At 38.3% G+C, this 18,549-nt stretch overlaps 1 protein-coding gene across 3 annotated transcripts in view; it reads right to left on the bottom strand.

Moving 5' to 3' along the window:
* Positions 1-18,549, bottom strand: part of ttc39a (tetratricopeptide repeat domain 39A) — a 132,558-nt gene that overhangs the window by 75,478 nt on the left and 38,531 nt on the right. For all 3 annotated transcript variants that reach the window (XM_066691794.1, XM_066691796.1, XM_066691795.1), the window contains 2 exons: positions 12,513-12,644; positions 3,535-3,587 (listed from right to left, as the gene is read on the bottom strand). In XM_066691794.1, coding sequence (XP_066547891.1) covers positions 3,535-3,587; positions 12,513-12,644 — 185 coding nt within the window. The remainder of the gene's footprint in view (positions 1-3,534; positions 3,588-12,512; positions 12,645-18,549) is intronic.

Consider the following 18,549-nt stretch of genomic DNA (forward strand, 5'->3'; position numbering starts at 1 on the left):
AGGGATGGACATGGTCAGAAACAATGCTCAGGTAGGCCGTGGCATTTAAACGATGCCCAATTGGCACTAAGGGGCCTAAAGTGTGCCAAGAAAACATCCCCCACACCATTACACCACCACCACCAGCCTGCACAGTGGTAACGAGGCATGATGGATCCATGTTCTCATTCTGTTTACGCCAAATTCTGACTCTACCATCTGAATGTCTCAACAGAAATCGAGACTCATCAGACCAGGCAACATTTTTCCAGTCTTCAACTGTCCAATTTTGGTGAGCTTGTGCAAATTGTAGCCTCTTTTTCCTATTTGTAGTGGAGATGAGTGGTACCCGGTGGGGTCTTCTGCTGTTGTAGCCCATCCACCTCAAGGTTGTACGTGTTGTGGCTTCACAAATGCTTTGCTGCGTACCTCGGTTGTAACGAGTGGTTATTTCAGTCAAAGTTGCTCTTCTATCAGCTTGAATCAGTCGGCCCATTCTCCTCTGACCTCTAGCATCAACAAGGCATTTTCGCCCACAGGACTGCCGCATACTGGATGTTTTTCCCTTTTCACACCATTCTTTGTAAACCCTAGAAATAGTTGTGCGTGAAAATCCCAGTAACTGAGCAGATTGTGAAATACTCAGACCGGCTCGTCTGGCACCAACAACCATGCCACGCTCAAAATTGCTTAAATCACCTTTCTTTCCCATTCAGACATTCAGTTTGGAGTTCAGGAGATTGTCTTGACCAGGACCACACCCCTAAATGCATTGAAGCAACTGCCATGTGATTGGTTGGTTAGATAATTGCATTAATGAGAAATTGAACAGGTGTTCCTAATAATCCTTTAGGTGAGTGTATGTCAAGACCCCACACAATGCCTCTCATGCGTGACCATGAAATGAGAACCAAGTCTCATACTGGGTTCACTGGTTCAAATTTGTACCTGGTTGGACTTCTTAGTTCAAGATTTTAATATGAATATTATAAGGAGGACAGGTATGTGACACCTATCACATGAAACTAGACAACCTGTACCATAATATTCTGCATAGTTGATCAAGATTAGACAAACTATATTACAGTACTACCATGTTTCACAAAAACAAAATGCGTTTTTTGAAATCTTGACCTTTTTGACCTTTACTCTTCCATTAAAGTCTATGGGAAATATTTTTTTGAAAATGTTTAGTTGAAATTCCACTCATTTTGAAATTTGGAGAAGTTGTTGGGTGAAAATACCATAAGAAATGAAGAAATAATATGCATTTGAAAAAACTAGCCTAGGTGGAAAAGTTTAGAGAAAATGTGTACCACGAAATGGGCCATTTCTCCATTACAAGCATGTAAGGACCACTCAAATCATACAAACTACAGAATCCATTTCTGCATTGTTGATCATGATTAGACACACTATATTGGAACCCCCAGCACAGTTTTTCCAAGATAAATAATAGCATAATTATGAATTATGACATTTTAGGATTTTATGAAAATAACAAAAATTTCTTACAATTTTCCCTTAGAGTACTAGTCATAATACAACTTTTAAAACAAACTGATTGAAAATTGGATAATAACTGAAGGAGTTATGATCAGTTATTTTTTTATGTATTATTTAATCAATGTTTCCCCTACTTTGCAAGTCAATATCTCCACACAGCAACATCCGATCTTAACCATCTTGTATCATTTGAAAGCCCTTAAGTCTCTAATTTCCAATTAAACTTGACACCCTAAACATTATGGAAATGCCACTGCGATACAGATTATTTTATAAACAAATTATGATAGATAGTTTGTATGCAGGAATATTATGTCTGATTTTGATTATGATTAAATTGATATATTAATTATGCTATTTAACAAATCTTGACACTACCATGATCTTTAAACATTAAAAGCTGGAATTGTGCCTTTTATGTTAAATCGTCTCCAAAACAGTAATATTTATGTTCACTAATGCAGTACTCTGAACTGCTTGAAATCATGATGTCTTGAGACGACGTCAGTTCTAGTATAAAACAACAACAACAACAAAATAGTTAATCGTTTCTCAATTCCATTCAATTAGGAAAACACATTTCAATTAAGATAATTTGTGACAGATTTTTAGGTTAAATTATGGTAATTAATTTGCAGGCTAGCGCCCACTTTGAACATGAATGTGATTTTCATCCTTACCCAGGCAAAAGCTTAATTAGAGACCCCTGATAATATACATTTCACAATGATCATACCTATTGCTTGCTCTTGGTATAACACACAACTGTACATCATGGGTTTATGGGGATATGTGTTAATGTTTAATGGTTATTAAAAACATACATTTTGTAACGTGCAAGCATGAGTAACACTGGGTATCAGTGGCAACCAGACTCAGTTTTGATTACACAAAAATTGTGTAGCAGACATTTATATAACCCCCACAAAAAAAAAAAAAAAAAATCTTACTGGTCCACAGAAACTGAGAGTAACATATTATAAGCACATGTGGATGAAATGGTACTATACTTACTTGCATTCAAGCAAAAGCAAAAGCAACTTTTTTATAATACTTCTTGGTTAAAATAAAGGTTGTATTATTCCTGTTACTTTTGTGATTGTGTTGCTCCAGAACATTATGATATATAGTCGGATTCAGATTCTGAAACTGAAAATGATACAGAATATGCACTGGAATTTCACTTCGCTACCCTAAGGTATAGGCTCTGCGCAATTACATTAGTATAATAAATAGTAAATAGCCATAAACTGAAACAAACCCCTAAGCTATGTATGATCAGGTCTGATCATCCTCAGAAGTCGCATACTAAACAGAAACATATAGTTTATTATCATTATTAGCCTATTATTTGTCATGTTGATTTTATCAACTATAGCCAATGCTGTTTGACTCAATCAATCAATTTTTATTTGGTTATTTATTGGTGACAGGTGTTTATGACTTTATATTCCACCAGATCACAGGAATTATCTCAGAAAAGGTATATTTAACAAATAAAAATGGTGCAGCTGACCTTCCAACTCTTCCAGCTCCCCTGTGCACCAAATCTTTGCAATCAAATAACATGTTTTAGTTTTCTTAATCAGTTGTGAGACCAGTAACCAATGATAATCAATTGTTTTTTGTTTTTGTGTTCTGATCTCCAAATAGTGTTACAGCTATGAGACGAGTGTCGAGAATATCTACGTCAACAGCAATTTTATATTTGTAACATATGTCACAGTCATATAAATTTCATTCAGATTTTTTCAGTTTATTTTTTCTTCAGATTGATAGTGTTCTTCGGTTTGTAAACAAGAATAATATAAATGTAATCTGAATATGTACATGTTGGTATGTTTTTTTTTAAATTAAATCTACGCATTTTAGTTGATCTTTAAGTCATTAGGCCTATTAAATACATTTGTTCCTACCTAAAGTACCATTTATATTGGGATGCAAGTATCATGATGGAAAAGTATTGTGCTGGATTGTGTGGACAACTATAATAGTTTTGCATGAAATTCACTGTGAGAGAGAAATGAAAAAGTTTTTCCAGTCACTGACCTTCTGTGAACTGCCGGTTCGCGAGGCTGTTGAAGGAGGATTTCTTGCGGAATCTAAAAGAGCAACAGTAATGTGAGAAAAATCCTGAGTGCCCTAGAGAAAACTGTCACAGCTTTGTGATACGGGGGGCACTATCTACAGTTATGGAGTTATCCACAAAGACATGCCAGTTCTCACACACATGCAATAACTGAGCAACAGAACTCTGAAGAACAGCTCACATTTTCCAGTAACCCCCTACTATTTAACATATACACATACATATACACCGATCAGCCATAACATTATGACCACCTGCCTAATATTGTGTATGTCCCCCTTTTCCTGCCAAAACAGCCCTGACCCGTTGAGGCATGGACTCCACTAGACCTCTGAAGGTATGCTGTGGTATCTGGCACCAAGACGTTAGCAGCAGATACTTTAAGTCCTGTAAGTTGCGAGGTGGGGCCTCCATAGATCGGACTTGTTTGGCCAGCACAGATGCTTGATTGGATTGAGATCTGGGGAATCAGACCAGGCCACCTTCTTCCATTGCTCCGTGGTCCAGTTATGATGCTCACATGTAGGCACTTTCGGCAGTGGACAGGGGTCAGCATGGGCACCCTGACTGGTCTGCGGCTACGCAGCCCCATTCGCAACAAACTGTGATGCACTGTGTGTTCTGACTCCTTTCTATCGAGAACCAGCATTAACTTTTTCAGCAATTTGAGCTACAGTAGCTCGTCTGTTGGATCGGACCACACGGGCCAGCCTTGGCTCCCCACGTGCAACAATGAGCCTTGGCCGCCCATGAACCTGTCGCTGGTTCACCTCTTTTCCTTCCTTGGACCACTTTTGATAGGTACTCACCACTGCAGACCGGGAACACCCCACAAGAACTGCAGTTTTGGAGATGCTCTGAACCAGTCGTCTAGCCAACACAATTTGGCCCTTGTCAAAGTCACTCAGTTCCTTACGCTAACCCATTTTTCCTGCTTCTAACACATCAACTTTGAGGACAAAATGCCTTGCTGCCTAATATATCCCACCCACTAACAGGTGCCATGATAACGAGATTATCAGTGTTATTCACTTCACCTGTCAGTGGTCATAATTTTATAGCTGATTGGTGTATGACAAGAGGAGAAATACAGTGATTGATACAATCAATCACCAATAACATGAAACATCTTCTAACAATCTGAATGACAATACGTAAATGCATTTTACACTACCGGTCAAACGTTTTCCAGTTTTTATTGAAATGTATGCAGTTTAATGTCTCAATGTATTCTGAATTAAAGCACAGAACAAATAAACAATTGGAGATTAGAAATAAATCATGGAATAATTTTGTTTAACAAAATTTAACCCCTTAAGCTGACAAACCCCTCTGGTACCCTTAAAAGGGCACCAAATCCATGTGCTTCTCTTTAATCCCATGTGTACTCTTCACTGTTGTGTTGTTTGCAAAGTGTTTGGTATCCCATGATGGCTGAGGCTCTCAGCATTCTAATGATGTGAAGCATTCTCTGATATGAAAAATCTGCTTTTTATACCCCTCCCTCCCCCCACATTTATGCTCCCCCAACGCATTCTGAAATGGCGGGGTTGGGGGATACTTGGTCTGAGTAGGACAAAAAAATCTCAGAAACTATTGACCTTTATGACATATTCTGGAACCACACAGTCTACTGAACAAAACGAGACCATCCAGGTTTTGGCAGAAGCAACACATAACCATAGAGAGCTCAAAATGTCAAGATGGAAAACTCTGTTTACAGTGTACTAATACACAATGATTTTACATAATTGGATCTGAACTTCTCTGCATTTGATAGAACATCAAATAATATATACTGGATTCATCGTTAGGTTATTCTGAACAAAACAAGCCTATTTGCCAAGAAATCAGAGTTATCTGTGACCATCTGAATGAGATCCCCCCAAGCAGAACATCCCCCGGGGTCTGAATTACAGCGGGCGATATTGGAAATGTGTTTGAGAATGAAACCAGGGTTGCCAGATTGGGGGCAATCACCCCATTGATGGGGGGAAACCAAAGAAAGGGGGGAAATGGGGGGAAATATTGCATGGGGGGAAATGTGGGGAGAAAATGATATCAAACGGGGCTACAAAATTGGGGGTTCATTTCCTCATTTAAATTTTCCCATGCTCTCATGATGTTTTAAAATATGAAGCCTGCCATCCAACAGTGATGATGGACTGCCCCACTTTACAATAATATTGGATTCTGCAATTAAGCACTAGCCTGACTGAGCTCTCTTCAGTTACTAGGCAACACATTTGTGTGTATTTCGTCAGCTAGACACCATGTTCATTTTTGTTGTAGTTTACACTAAACCGCAAAATAAAACGATTCCCAAGTTCGCTTTATAAAACACTGTATAAGTCAGTTATTTAACCATAGAAAATACTATTTGCCAACATCCAAAAAAACACTTTACTGTATTGCATACAATAGGTACCTCAGAATTTGTCTCTTGATTGACCAAATCATTCTGCCACTGTATGTATAGTTAATAGTAATCACCATAAATTAAAAAATATACAATTATAGGGTGAATAAAACAGTAATTACTAAAACATGTTTGCATTCACTATTTCACTATTATTTTTAACCATAGCATCTTGCCAATCAATCCACAAGATCTATGTGCAATAAAAATATGAGAGCTATTTGATTTTTGTGTTTTCTTCCCCCCTCACTATAGTTTTTCAAATGTTTAAACAAGTTTTACTGATTTACATTTTTATAAGTGGCTGCATAAAAAAAAAACCTGTTGAATAAATTTTTTATTTTCAAAATAGGATAAATGCACACACCTGAAAATACAATATATGTGCAATCCACCTTTGGCTTTAAGCGTCATTAGATGAAAATGGGGTGAAATGTTTGGAAATGTGGGAAATTGGCTCCCCTCTGGGGGGAATTTCAGAGTAGCATCTGGTAACCCTGAATAAAACACGCTGGTAGCCAAGAAAATAAGCTTTCAAACGATGTGCATATTGTAGGAATACAATGTAAATTCTATGCAGCACAGCTGTGCGTAACACTGCCAAATAATGCTAAGAAGGTGTAGTAACACAGTATATAACTCTGAAATGTACATTCTCTTTCAGTTGTTGGTAACCTAAACAGTTTTTTTAAGTTTGTACCATTTCAGGTTATTCACAAATTTCAATAAAAACTATTAATTTCATTACTAATTACTAAATTAAATAATTAAGTTCATGGAATGTTAGATAATCCAGTAGTATAGGCTAATTCATCAATTAATTGAGGCTCCAATTGGAAAAGGAACACAATATAATTGCCCTTATAATCACATAGGTTAAACTAGGTAAACCTTTAGCATCGGGAAAAAAAAGTACAGCCATTATAAACTATGATTAACTCATTATTTTGGAGAACTTTAACATACATGTTGAGGACCCCCTTACTGTGAGTTTCCTGTCCCTATTGTAGTCTGTAGGCTTTACTCAGCATGTGTCAGGACCCACACATTGTCACAATCTGTCATGGTTTTAGGCCATTACCCTCTATCTCCACTAGAGGTCGCTATCTCCCTGTCTTTCCTTTCCCTTCATTGTTCTTTTCTCGCCTATCAATCACCCTATTAACATTCCGGTCTCCCATGTGCACTTGTTCACTCTTCCTCTGTTTCCATTGGCTCTGCACCTTTCTTCCCAGTTCCTGCTCCCTGTCTTAAACCCCTCACTGCCCTCACTCGGGGCGAAGTCTCGTCAGCCCAGTCTACGATTCCAAGCCTTGCCTTCTTGCCTTCTTGCCTTCTTGCCTCCTTGCCTCCTTGCCTCCTTGCCTCCTTGCCTCCTTGCCTCCTTGCCTGGCTTTCCTTTTACGATTCCGTCTTGCCTCTGCTAGTCTGTCTGCCTGATCCCACGACCATTACTTTTTACCTCGACCACGTCCTTGCCTAGCCCCTTTGTCTTGTCTGCCCACTTTACGTGAACTGCACCTGGGTCCTAACTCCCTCATCCTGCGGTCCTCCCCCGAGGCAACCCTGACACAATCACACACTTGGGCAGGATTACATCAAAAATGTTTGCAAGGTGTGAACGTGACAAAATACTGATACTGAAAACGCTGATACAAAATACAAGCCTCTAGTTCGTAGCGGTTACAAATATGAGTAGTAGAAAAAATAATAAAATAAAAACCAAAGCCGCCATTAATGAAAGCTGTGTGTGCTTCCGACTTTAAAGAAAACCCTTATACCCACATATTTCGGTATACATTCTTGCCCCTAGATTTTGGACTTTATTATAATTGTTTGATCATATAGTGTTCATTAGGAAATACCATGAATAGTGTACGACTTTACTATAATGGTCTGCTCATGCAGTTCATTAGGAATAACATGAATAAGTCATGACTTTACAATAATTGGCTGTAAACATGAAGTGCATGTAATTAGCTTGTAAAGAAGCATGATTCTTAACAAGAAAACATAACTTAGCATAACTCCAATTATTGAAAGAAAAAATATTTTAAAAATCAAAATTGTGATGAATCCAGATATTTTGTTTGCTTTTATTCATATAGCCAGTCCCGATTTGTACACGTGATTAACACCATTTGTTGCATGAATTCATGTGGAACATACTGGAGAAAAGAAGACCCTTAATATCCATGAATCATGAAATCATACCCTCTTACTCACTCGCTGGGGGGTTGTGAAAAAAATGAATTAATGTGTGAAGACATGATACATACAGTGAGGGAAAAAAGTATTTGATCCCCTGCTGATTTTGTACGTTTTCCCACTGACAAAGAAATGATCAGTCTATAATTTTAATGGTAGGTGTATTTTAACTGTGAGAGACAGAATAACAGCAAAAAAATCCAGAAAAACGCATTTCAAAAAAGTTATACATTGATTTGCATGTTAATGAGGGAAATAAGTATTTGATCCCCTATCAATCAGCAAGATTTCTGGCTCCCAGGTGTCTTTTATACAGGTAACGAGCTGAGATAAGGAGCACTCTCTTAAAGGGAGTGCTCCTAATCTCAGCTCGATACCTGTATAAAAGACACCTGTCCACAGAAGCAATCAATCAATCAGATTCCAAACTCTCCACCATGGCCAAGACCAAAGAGCTGTCCAGGGATGTCAGGGACAAGATTGTAGACCTACACAAGGCTGGAATGGGCTACAAGACCATCGCCAAGCACCTTGGTGAGAAGGTGACAACAGTTGGTGCGATTATTCGCAAATGGAAGAAACACAAAATAACTGTCAGTCTCCCTCGGTCTGGGGCTCCATGCAAGATCTCACCTCGTGGAGTTTCAATGATTATGAGAACAGTGAGGAATCAGCCCAGAACTATACGGGAGGATCTTGTTAATGATCTCAAGGCAGCTGGGACCACAGTCACCAAGAAAACAATTGATAACACACTACGCCGTGAAGGACTGAAATCCTGCAGCGCCCGCAAGGTCCCCCTGCTCAAGAAAGCACATGTACAGACCCGTCTGAAGTTTGCCAACATCTGAATGAGAACTGGGTGAAAGTGTTGTGGTCAGATGAGACCAAAATCGAGCTCTTTGGCATCAACTCAACTCGCCGTGTTTGGAGGAGGAGGAATGACCCCAAGAACACCATCCCCACCGTCAAACATGGAGGTGGAAACATTATGCTTTGGGGGTGTTTTTCTGCTAAGGGGACAGGACAACTGCACCGCATCAAAGGGACGATGGACGGGGGCAATGTACCATCAAATCTTGGGTGAGAACCTCCTTCCCTCAGCCAGGGCATTGAAAATGGGTCGTGGATGGGTATTCCAGCATGACAATGACCCAAAACACACAGCCAAGGCAACAAAGGAGTGGCTCAAGAAGAAGCACATTAAGGTCCTGGAGTGGCCTAGCCAGTCTCCAGACCTTAATCCCATAGAAAATCTGTGGAGGGAGCTGAAGGTTCGAGTTGCCAAACGTCAGCCTCGAAACCTTAATGACTTGGAGAGGATCTGCAAAGAGGAGTGGGACAAAATCCCTCCTGAGATGTGTGCAAACCTGGTGGCCAACTACAAGAAACGTCTGACCTCTGTGATTGCCAACAAGGGTTTTGCCACCAAGTACTAAGTTGAAGGGGTCAAATACTTATTTCGCTCATTAACATGCAAATCAATTTATAACTTTTTTGAAATGCGTTTTTCTGGATTTTTTTGTTGTTATTCTGTCTCTCACTGTTAAAATACACCTACCATTAAAATTATAGACTGATCATTTCTTTGTCAGTGGGCAAACGTACAAAATCAGCAGGGGATCAAATACTTTTTTCCCTCACTGTATCACAAATGAATAAATATGTAATTCGTGATGTATTCCTATATCACTGTAAAATATACCAATTTGAGGGAGGATCCAGGATCCTGGGGGAGGTTAATCAAACAGGGGGGCACCTGGTATTAAACTTTACTTATGGACTTGACTTGACTGCTTATGGATTACATTTTGGACTGATAGCTATGTGTTTTTCTGGTTTGTGTTATTTATTTGGTGTATGTGTAGAATAACTGTTCACTGTTTCTCATAGCAGTGGAAAAGCAACACAGCATATTGTGTATAGAAACTATAATTACTTTCAAGGATTAAGAACGCAAAATAATAACACTCAGTTGACATGATATAATGACTAATAAGATAAATCTGGTTGCTTTTGTAGTTTTTCCACTGTTTCTGCTATCCAGGAAGTTATGATACAACACATCCCAAAACTCTGAATGAGCACAGAGAACTTTTGACATCTGCCATTATCTGATGAATTCTAAATGTTAATATGCTATGAGTTGCTTATATAATAAAATCCAACTGGAAAAATGCTATACATCTTACTTATCAGATACTATACCATACTATAACAATATATAAAGATGCATAAAACCGTAATTAAAAAAACATGTCAGTTCCCCTTTAATGGTGATGAAATTAGTAATATATCATACATGACTGCAATTGATTGAAATTAACCGAAGCCCATTTAGAATAAAAAAATATTTTAAATGTTACTCAAAAAGTTAACTGATTTTACTAGGTAGACCCTGCACACAGTAGAAGCCCAAGGTCTAGTTCAAGGTAAATTACCTTGTTCTATAATAGCTTGCATTCTAGTAACCAGCAGTCTGACATTTATGTGATTTTGGGTCATTCGTTGCTATATACAATCATTTTCCCAATTTTATCTGTATTTTTTAATCTATTTAGACACTGAGTTTATCTGGAAGAACCGGAAGACACAGTGTTTAACTCAGGCCTAGCCTTTCTTGTATTAGTTTATGTAATATTGTAAAACTGAAGGCATTAATGTATTTGTTTTCAAGGACCATTAATTATTATCAAGTATCATGTGTTATTGTTGTATATTATTACATTTGGAAAACTCTGTTCTGGATGGGTTATATAGGTTATAATTATGCAAACTACTTGATTTCAAACCACCTTCCACCTTGCTTTGAAGCCCCAAACAACTTCCAGGAATTACATTTTCTGCTGCTCCTTTTCAATGTTTAAAAACATTATATTTGTTATAGAGGATCTGTAATAACTAACTGTTTTATGAACAGTATTATAATATGTCATTCTCAATTTTCTATAAAGGTATTTAAAACTAATGTGTGTATGGGGTGGATACTAATATTTATCTCCCTCTGATACTAAAATATGAAACACTGATAACTTGCTATGCACTGCTATTGTTCAAGTATTATTTGTCTATAGTTTCCCCCTATAATTTAGTTCATGCCTATTCTACATTAAAATGAGCAGGAAATGAAGCAGCAGTGGTCTAATTGATTTAAACAGTCATATGAAAAGTGAGCTCTGTGAGCTAACAGGCAGACATGTGACCTGATGGTACAATGTCATTCATTAACTCATTAATTCATGAACACTGTTCTGCAGGACAAGGACACTTATTGAGCCAGAGTGCAGGAGTCTTTTCTGCATGTGCTAACTCTGAGATGTCACTTCATCACATGATCTCTGGGGAGTTTTAGGGTAAAATGTGTATTGAGATTGGAACCATAGATTTTCAGCATCATTCCAACAAAAATACAATTTGCTCTGAATGGATATACAGTTTCTAAAAGAGCGTAAGGTATGCAGCAAGTTAACCTCTGCAAATAGAATTCAGTTCAGATTTAGTTAATGTATTTTACAGATATATACATATAAATCTTCCAACAATCTTTCCTTACTATTTGTAATTGGCCTACAGTTGTTATTGTTTTATATATATATATATATATATATATATATATATAGACTTAATAATTATATCATGTTTATTATGTAATTCTTAATTTTGTATTTATTAATTTGAATATGTTTATAATCTATAGGTTCCTAAGAAGGGAATGTGCAATGATTTGAGGAGTCTCAACCAGCCTGAACTTGGAATAATTCAGGTAATTGTGTGCACCTATTGGCTCTGTATTGCATTTTGAACATTGTATGGCAAAAGCTTTGTCCTCTCTCTCTCTGGGGCAGATGAACCAGCTAAATGTAAAGTAGTATTTTGGTAACTTTTTACAATAAGGTCCCGTGATTCCTGATGAATTATTATATGAATACATTAGGATTTAAACATCAATAAATCATGATCATCTGAGTTCTGATGTTGAGCACATGAAACTGCACTTACCGTAACCCTTAAACCTAAAACCTAACTTAATCACATACATGTGATTAACATAAGAACTCAGATGAAGTGAATGACATAGTCATGTTTTTATCCTGTGGTATTCATATATTAATTCATGAGAAATCACAGTACCTTATTGTAAAGTGTGACCACAATTTTTTATTGAAGTTTACATTTCTGTGCATTACAAACTTCCTTGTATTTATAAGGGGTTGTATTAAAAAAAAAAAAAAAGTTGCTAATTTGCCTGGTTATATTAGACCAAGTCCACATACTGAATACTAAAAGCAGTAAGAATTTCAGCACTCCTACCTTTGACAAACTGCCTGGGCCTCCTTCATGGTATTTCCTGCTGTTAATATGTCCTGAGGTTCAAAGGTCATCATGGCTTGCATCTCTAAGATTGTGGCGTATGTGAGGGCGTGGTACATGCTTTCTTTGGTTCTAAGGGAGAAAACAGGAGAAATTCTTTAGAGACCTGGTATTTTTATTTCACCAAGCTATTGTCTCCTACAAAAATGATCTTGTGCTGACAGTACTCTATCTGAAAGTCTTCTGTCTGGGGCAGATTACTTTAGCCTAATTTTATACTACTAGCCCCACAAATATATAAAGCGAGGAATGCAGTTTCTAAAGACCAAGGTACTGTAAAGTCATACTTCAATGAGTCTTTAGGAGAGCTGTAATAGGTCAACAGTACAGAAATACATATTAATATGTTCAAAATAAGCAAATCACTGGTCCAATTTGGTCAACTGTAATGGAAACCAGAAGAAACTATAAGTCCTCAAAATAATAAAATTGTAATTACAGAAAACTATAGGATAGATTTTAGAATATTTTGAATATAGCTGCTCTCAGGGGCATCAGACAAATATATATTTTTTAAATAGAGGCATCTAATGCCTTAATTGAGTTACCCATGTAATTCATTCAATTAGAGCCCGACTGACACAGGTTATTTGGGTCTAATACCGATACCGATAATTGGTGAGCAAAATTTCACTATTACCGATATATATGCCAATATTTACTTTTTTGTTAGCATGCAAAACAGACATTTTCTAATATGCATCCCTCAAATTTTGCTCTCAGAGAAATTGTGACAAATATGCACTGATGGCAGGATTTATACATTTTAATAATAAACTAAGCTTTCTTAGCAGAGTTAACATTAAAATAACAACCACTTATGACAGTTTAAATAAAAAATATTTGTATTGGTTTGTAAGACCTATGTGTGTTTTTGTTTCACCACGGCGCTCAATGTCCACAGAGATATCGTAAATACGTTTCAGTCCAAAGTTTACTGCACTTTAATGTTTAAGGTATTTTAGCATCCAGTTTTAAACACTAAATCCCAGAATGCCGAGGGTCCCAGGATGCATTTTGACCTTTCGTTCCTCACATTCGCTTCCTAGGGCAGCTGTACCTCACAATAATGACTGGAAACGCTGCCAGCAAAGTTTAGGTCCACAGTTACAGCACGGCCACGTGGAGGTACACCTATTCGTGGCCAGTATTATTCAGCTTTTTAATACAAAAACATGCAGGGCCTGATTTTCAAACTCCCTGCTATTTCCACATGAAATGTGTGGCGCGCAAGAAAAATGCAACTTGGCCAAAAAAGAGAGATATTCAGACATGGTGCAAATCGTTGCGCAATACTGGAATATTGCACTTTGTCGCGTTAATCTGTTTGTGCCTCCCAAACCCGCCTGTACCACTGCAAATTTTTCTTAAATCAGCATCTCTACATGTATGGCAACCATTCCATTCCATTCATATTTTTATTTGGAATTTGGGATAAATGTTGTCAGTAGTATATAGAATAAATACAAAAATGTTAATTTTACCCAAACACATACCTATAAATAGTTAAACCAGAGAAACAGATAATTTTGCAGTGGTCTCTTAATTTTTTACAGAGCTGTATATATAAAAGGAGGACGAGAAACAGCTAAAAGCAAAAAATTGAAGTATCTTAGAAAACGAACAAGATTTGGCAAATATTCTCCAGTGAAATGTTTTAGAACAACCCCATTTTTCCAGATTTTATTGAAATTTAAGCAATTCAAGTCCAGTGAATAACCTGAAATGGTAGAAAGGTAAGTGGTAAACCAGGTTAAAAAAAAGTTTAGGTTACCAAAATGAAAAAGAATGTACATTTCAGAGTTATATACTGTGTTACTACACCCTCTTAAGCATTATTTGGCAGTGTTACATGCAGCTCCTGTGCATAGAAGTTATACTGTATTCCTACAATGCACACATCATTTGAAAGCTTATTCTCTTGGCTACCAGCACGTTTCATTCTCAGACGCATCTGATTTACAGTTTCCGCATCACCTGCCATCATTCAGAGCCCGGAGGGTAAATGCACAGTCTTCTCGGGGTGGGGTCTCATGTCACAGATCACATTTCTTTGCAAATAGGCTTGTTTTGTTCAGAACGACCTAACAATTAATCCTGTATATATTATTTATGTTCTTTCAAACACAGAGAAGTTCAGTTCCAATTATATAAAATTGTTGTGTATTAGTACAGTATAAACAGAGTTTTCCATCTTCAGACAGACACAGGACAGTACGGGTGAGAGGCAGCCATCATGTTGTTTTCCTAGTTTCAGACCAGTCTTAGTATTCCTAATTTTGTTTTAACTTTGCCTTAACTGAAGTCAATTCAGTACAGCTGCTGAGTTGGTGAAAGTAAATAGGTTGAAGAAAGGTGATTTAGTCAAGGACTAGCTGGAATTCTGTTCCAGGTGGAGACAGTTAGGTGTGCATTGGTGTGAAAGCTGCTGTTTTGCTGCTGACAAAAAGCTACAGAGTTGACTAGGGAACAGAAACCAAGAGACTGTAAAAACAGTTAACATTTAGAAGCATGTGGCTACTACAGTGTCAGGTTTGCAGAATGATTGCCTTCCTGGATGAACTCATCCAGGCTCAGCTTGCTGAACTGTGCTGTATTAGTGATATTGAAGAATTGGTCCATGAGAGAGATGGTGTGCACGCCAAAACCTAGGAGAGTTGAAACCTTAGAGCAAGAAAGTGTACAGAACTGCTGGATTACAGTAGGTCGTAACCGCAGAAAAGGGAGTGCACAACCCTTAGAGACATCCCAAGAGCTAGAAATGCCCAACAGGGTCCAACTGCTGGACAGTGACAGCTCAGAGGGTGATGGGAGGGCAGCACCAGAGCACAATGGTGCCCATTCACCCCCAGAACAGGGAGGTAGTTATTAGTAGGAGACTTGCATGGTATCTTGCCTGCATGGTGTTCAGGTTGCAGATCTCCCTCAACTAGTAGACAGGCTACTGGACAAAGCTGGGGGGAATCCACTGGTCATGGTCTACATTGGAACAATGACATAGGAAATGGTAGGGCAGAGGTTCTGCAAGACAAATTTAAAGAGTTAGGAAAGAAACTAAAGAGCAGAACCTCCACTGTAGCTTTCTCTAAAATACGTTTGGTACCACGTGCATGGCCAGGGAGACAGGCAGAGATTAGAAAGTTTAACATGTGGTTGAAATCTTGGTGTAGGGAACAGGGTTTTAGCAGTGGTGTAGTCTACGTGATACGCAGGTATACGCCGTATACCCACTAGGAAAGCTCAAGGATTTCCGTATACCCACTTAAAAAAGCGTGAGGATACGTAACATCGTTTTTTGATGTTCATTCATAAATTCACCCCGTCTGTGTTGCAAAGCGCTGACTTTTGGACCGTTGGGGCTTCCATGGCCTGTGACCTGGATCTGACGTCACCTACCAAGGAACAACGAAGTTGCTTGGCGGTCATTCTCGGCGCAAGTTTGAAATGAACTAATGTGAATCACTAGGAGATATGAAACGTAAGCAAACTCAAACTACACTCTTTCAGTGTTTTCGTAAGCCTGCCCCTGAAGCTACTGCCACTTTGGGTGACACTGAAGCGGCAACAGATGACACGAATGTTAACGTTAAAGAAACTACAGAAAATGAGTAAGATGAGGCTGCTATCCTACGCGGTACAGAAAACGAGCCCGATGCTATCGTAACGTTACCTGGTAAGTAAAAGTAGCATATACGTTATCATTAACGTAACTGTAACAGCAGGGGATTGTTGGTATATTTAATTGTATTTAGAACTAGCTAACTTCACTAATGTTATGCCGGGGTCACACTACACGATTTTAAGCCTGATTTGGCCCTCACGACAGATCGGCACTGATCGTCACGACAAGCAGCCTGGTCGGGGCGCGTCCTGCTGCCGATGGTGGTGTAGTGAGAGACGGGATGCGATGCCATCGCTTGCCCTTCGTTCTGATCGTAATCTTGTCGGAGCCGCTACGATTTTATTAAACGATCGTGGAGAGTGACGTGATCAGCAGCCACTGAGAGCTGAGCTGACTGAAGAAGAGAAAAGAAACAGAAGAATAAACATGACAGGAGAATAAAATGTTCACAAGTATTTAGTAAAATACTTCAAATACCAATGCTTGTTTCGCTCTGTGTGTTTGTCCGCACAAACGAACACAAACAACAACTGTGGCTTGTGGTCGCGCTCTTTCCGCAGTTTTTTACAGATCTGCAGAGATCCTCTGATGCCATTGGTGGAGCAGCGCTACACAAACGTGACCTGTACATGTGCACGTCCGTGTTTGTTGACCTTTTCTCTGTGTGGATCACGCGTGTTTCTGCGAGATGTGGAGGCTGTGCCGCAGATCGCCACAAGGGTTTCAGATCAGTCGTGCAGTGTGTGTCCCTGTACATAAAGTCAATGACTATGCAAATGAGTTAATTCATGGTCATCTTAAATGTGCATTAATTTTAAACATTTGCACCATTAAATTACTATATGGTAATTTTAGTTATCAATAGTTGTCAGATATTCACTCAGCATGTGTCTGGACCCACACATCGTCACAATCACACACTAGATCCGGTTATTACCTGTGGGGTACAGATTCACAACATAATAATATCACCCCTAAACCAGACAATTTCTGACCACTGCCTTATTACATTTGAGCTGCCTGGAGTAGAATTATACACACAGGAGAGGAATATAGAAACTCGCTGCCTAAATCCCACTGCTATTCATAAATTCACTACCCTGTTGCCAAATGCTAGCTTTATCAAAACAGGATCTGCAGATGAATTATTAAATAATTTCAACAATACACTAAGCACTGCTTTAGATACAGTAGAGATGTGAGTGTAAATGGAGAGAAACAAAACTAGAGGTCTTCCACATGGCATGGAATGACAGTATAATAAGATACAAGCAGGCCCTGTCCTCTGCTAGGTCTGCCTACTACTCCAATTTAATAAAGACGCATAAGAATAACCCGCGTTTTCTTTTTAATACAATAGCGACACTTACTAACCATCAGGTAAAGCCTTCAGAGGTTATCCCCCCCAATTTCACCTGTAGTGACTTCATGGATCATTTCAATAGCAAAGTTAACAGCCTTAGAAAACAGATAGAACAGGAAACCTACACAGATACTATAGCCGACACATGCAGTTCTTCACAGCCCCTGCCTACCTTGGACTCGTTTAACTTAGTAAATCACCAGGAATTGGTCTCCTTAATTACTAAAATGAAAACAACAACCTGCGCACTAGACCCTATACCCACTAAACTGCTAAAACAATCTCTGCCATTAATTATTCACAGAATACACAATATTATTAATGTCTCTTTATCCTCAGGATCTGTTCCTGATTCATTTAAAATAGCTGTAATTAAACCACTTCTTAAGAAACCCAGTGCCGACCCTAACCAACTTAAACACTATCGACCTATCTCAAACCTTCCCTTCCTTTCTAAGGTTCTAGAGAAAGTAGTTGCAAACCAACTGCAAGCTTTTTTTAACCGATAATCATCTTTATGAAGAATTTCAATCAGGCTTTTGACACAATTGACCACAAAATCTTGTTACACCGCTTAGAAAACCGTATTGGCCTATTTCGCAATGTGCTTTGATGCTTTAAATCATATCTGTCAAACAGACTCCAATATTTACAGATTAACGAGAACCACTAAAATTTAACTGAGGTTAAGTACGGAGTCCCACAGGGCTCAGTCCTCGGACCTATACTTTTTTCATTATACATGCTCCGTTTAGGTGATATAATTCGACAACATAATATTAGCTTTCACAGTTACGCAGACGACACACAATTATATCTGTCAGTAAATCCTAACAACACCATAGACCTAGAAAAACGAATGAGATTAAAACATGGATGACAAAAAAAATTCTTATGCTTAATTCTGACAAAACAGAAGTCATAATTTTAGGAGACAAAAAACGAACTGTTCATCATGCACTAACAAAACAGAGTAATGATAACTTTAATTT

Source organism: Amia ocellicauda, chromosome 19 (assembly GCF_036373705.1).
Source record: "Amia ocellicauda isolate fAmiCal2 chromosome 19, fAmiCal2.hap1, whole genome shotgun sequence".
Classification (NCBI taxonomy): domain Eukaryota; kingdom Metazoa; phylum Chordata; class Actinopteri; order Amiiformes; family Amiidae; genus Amia; species Amia ocellicauda.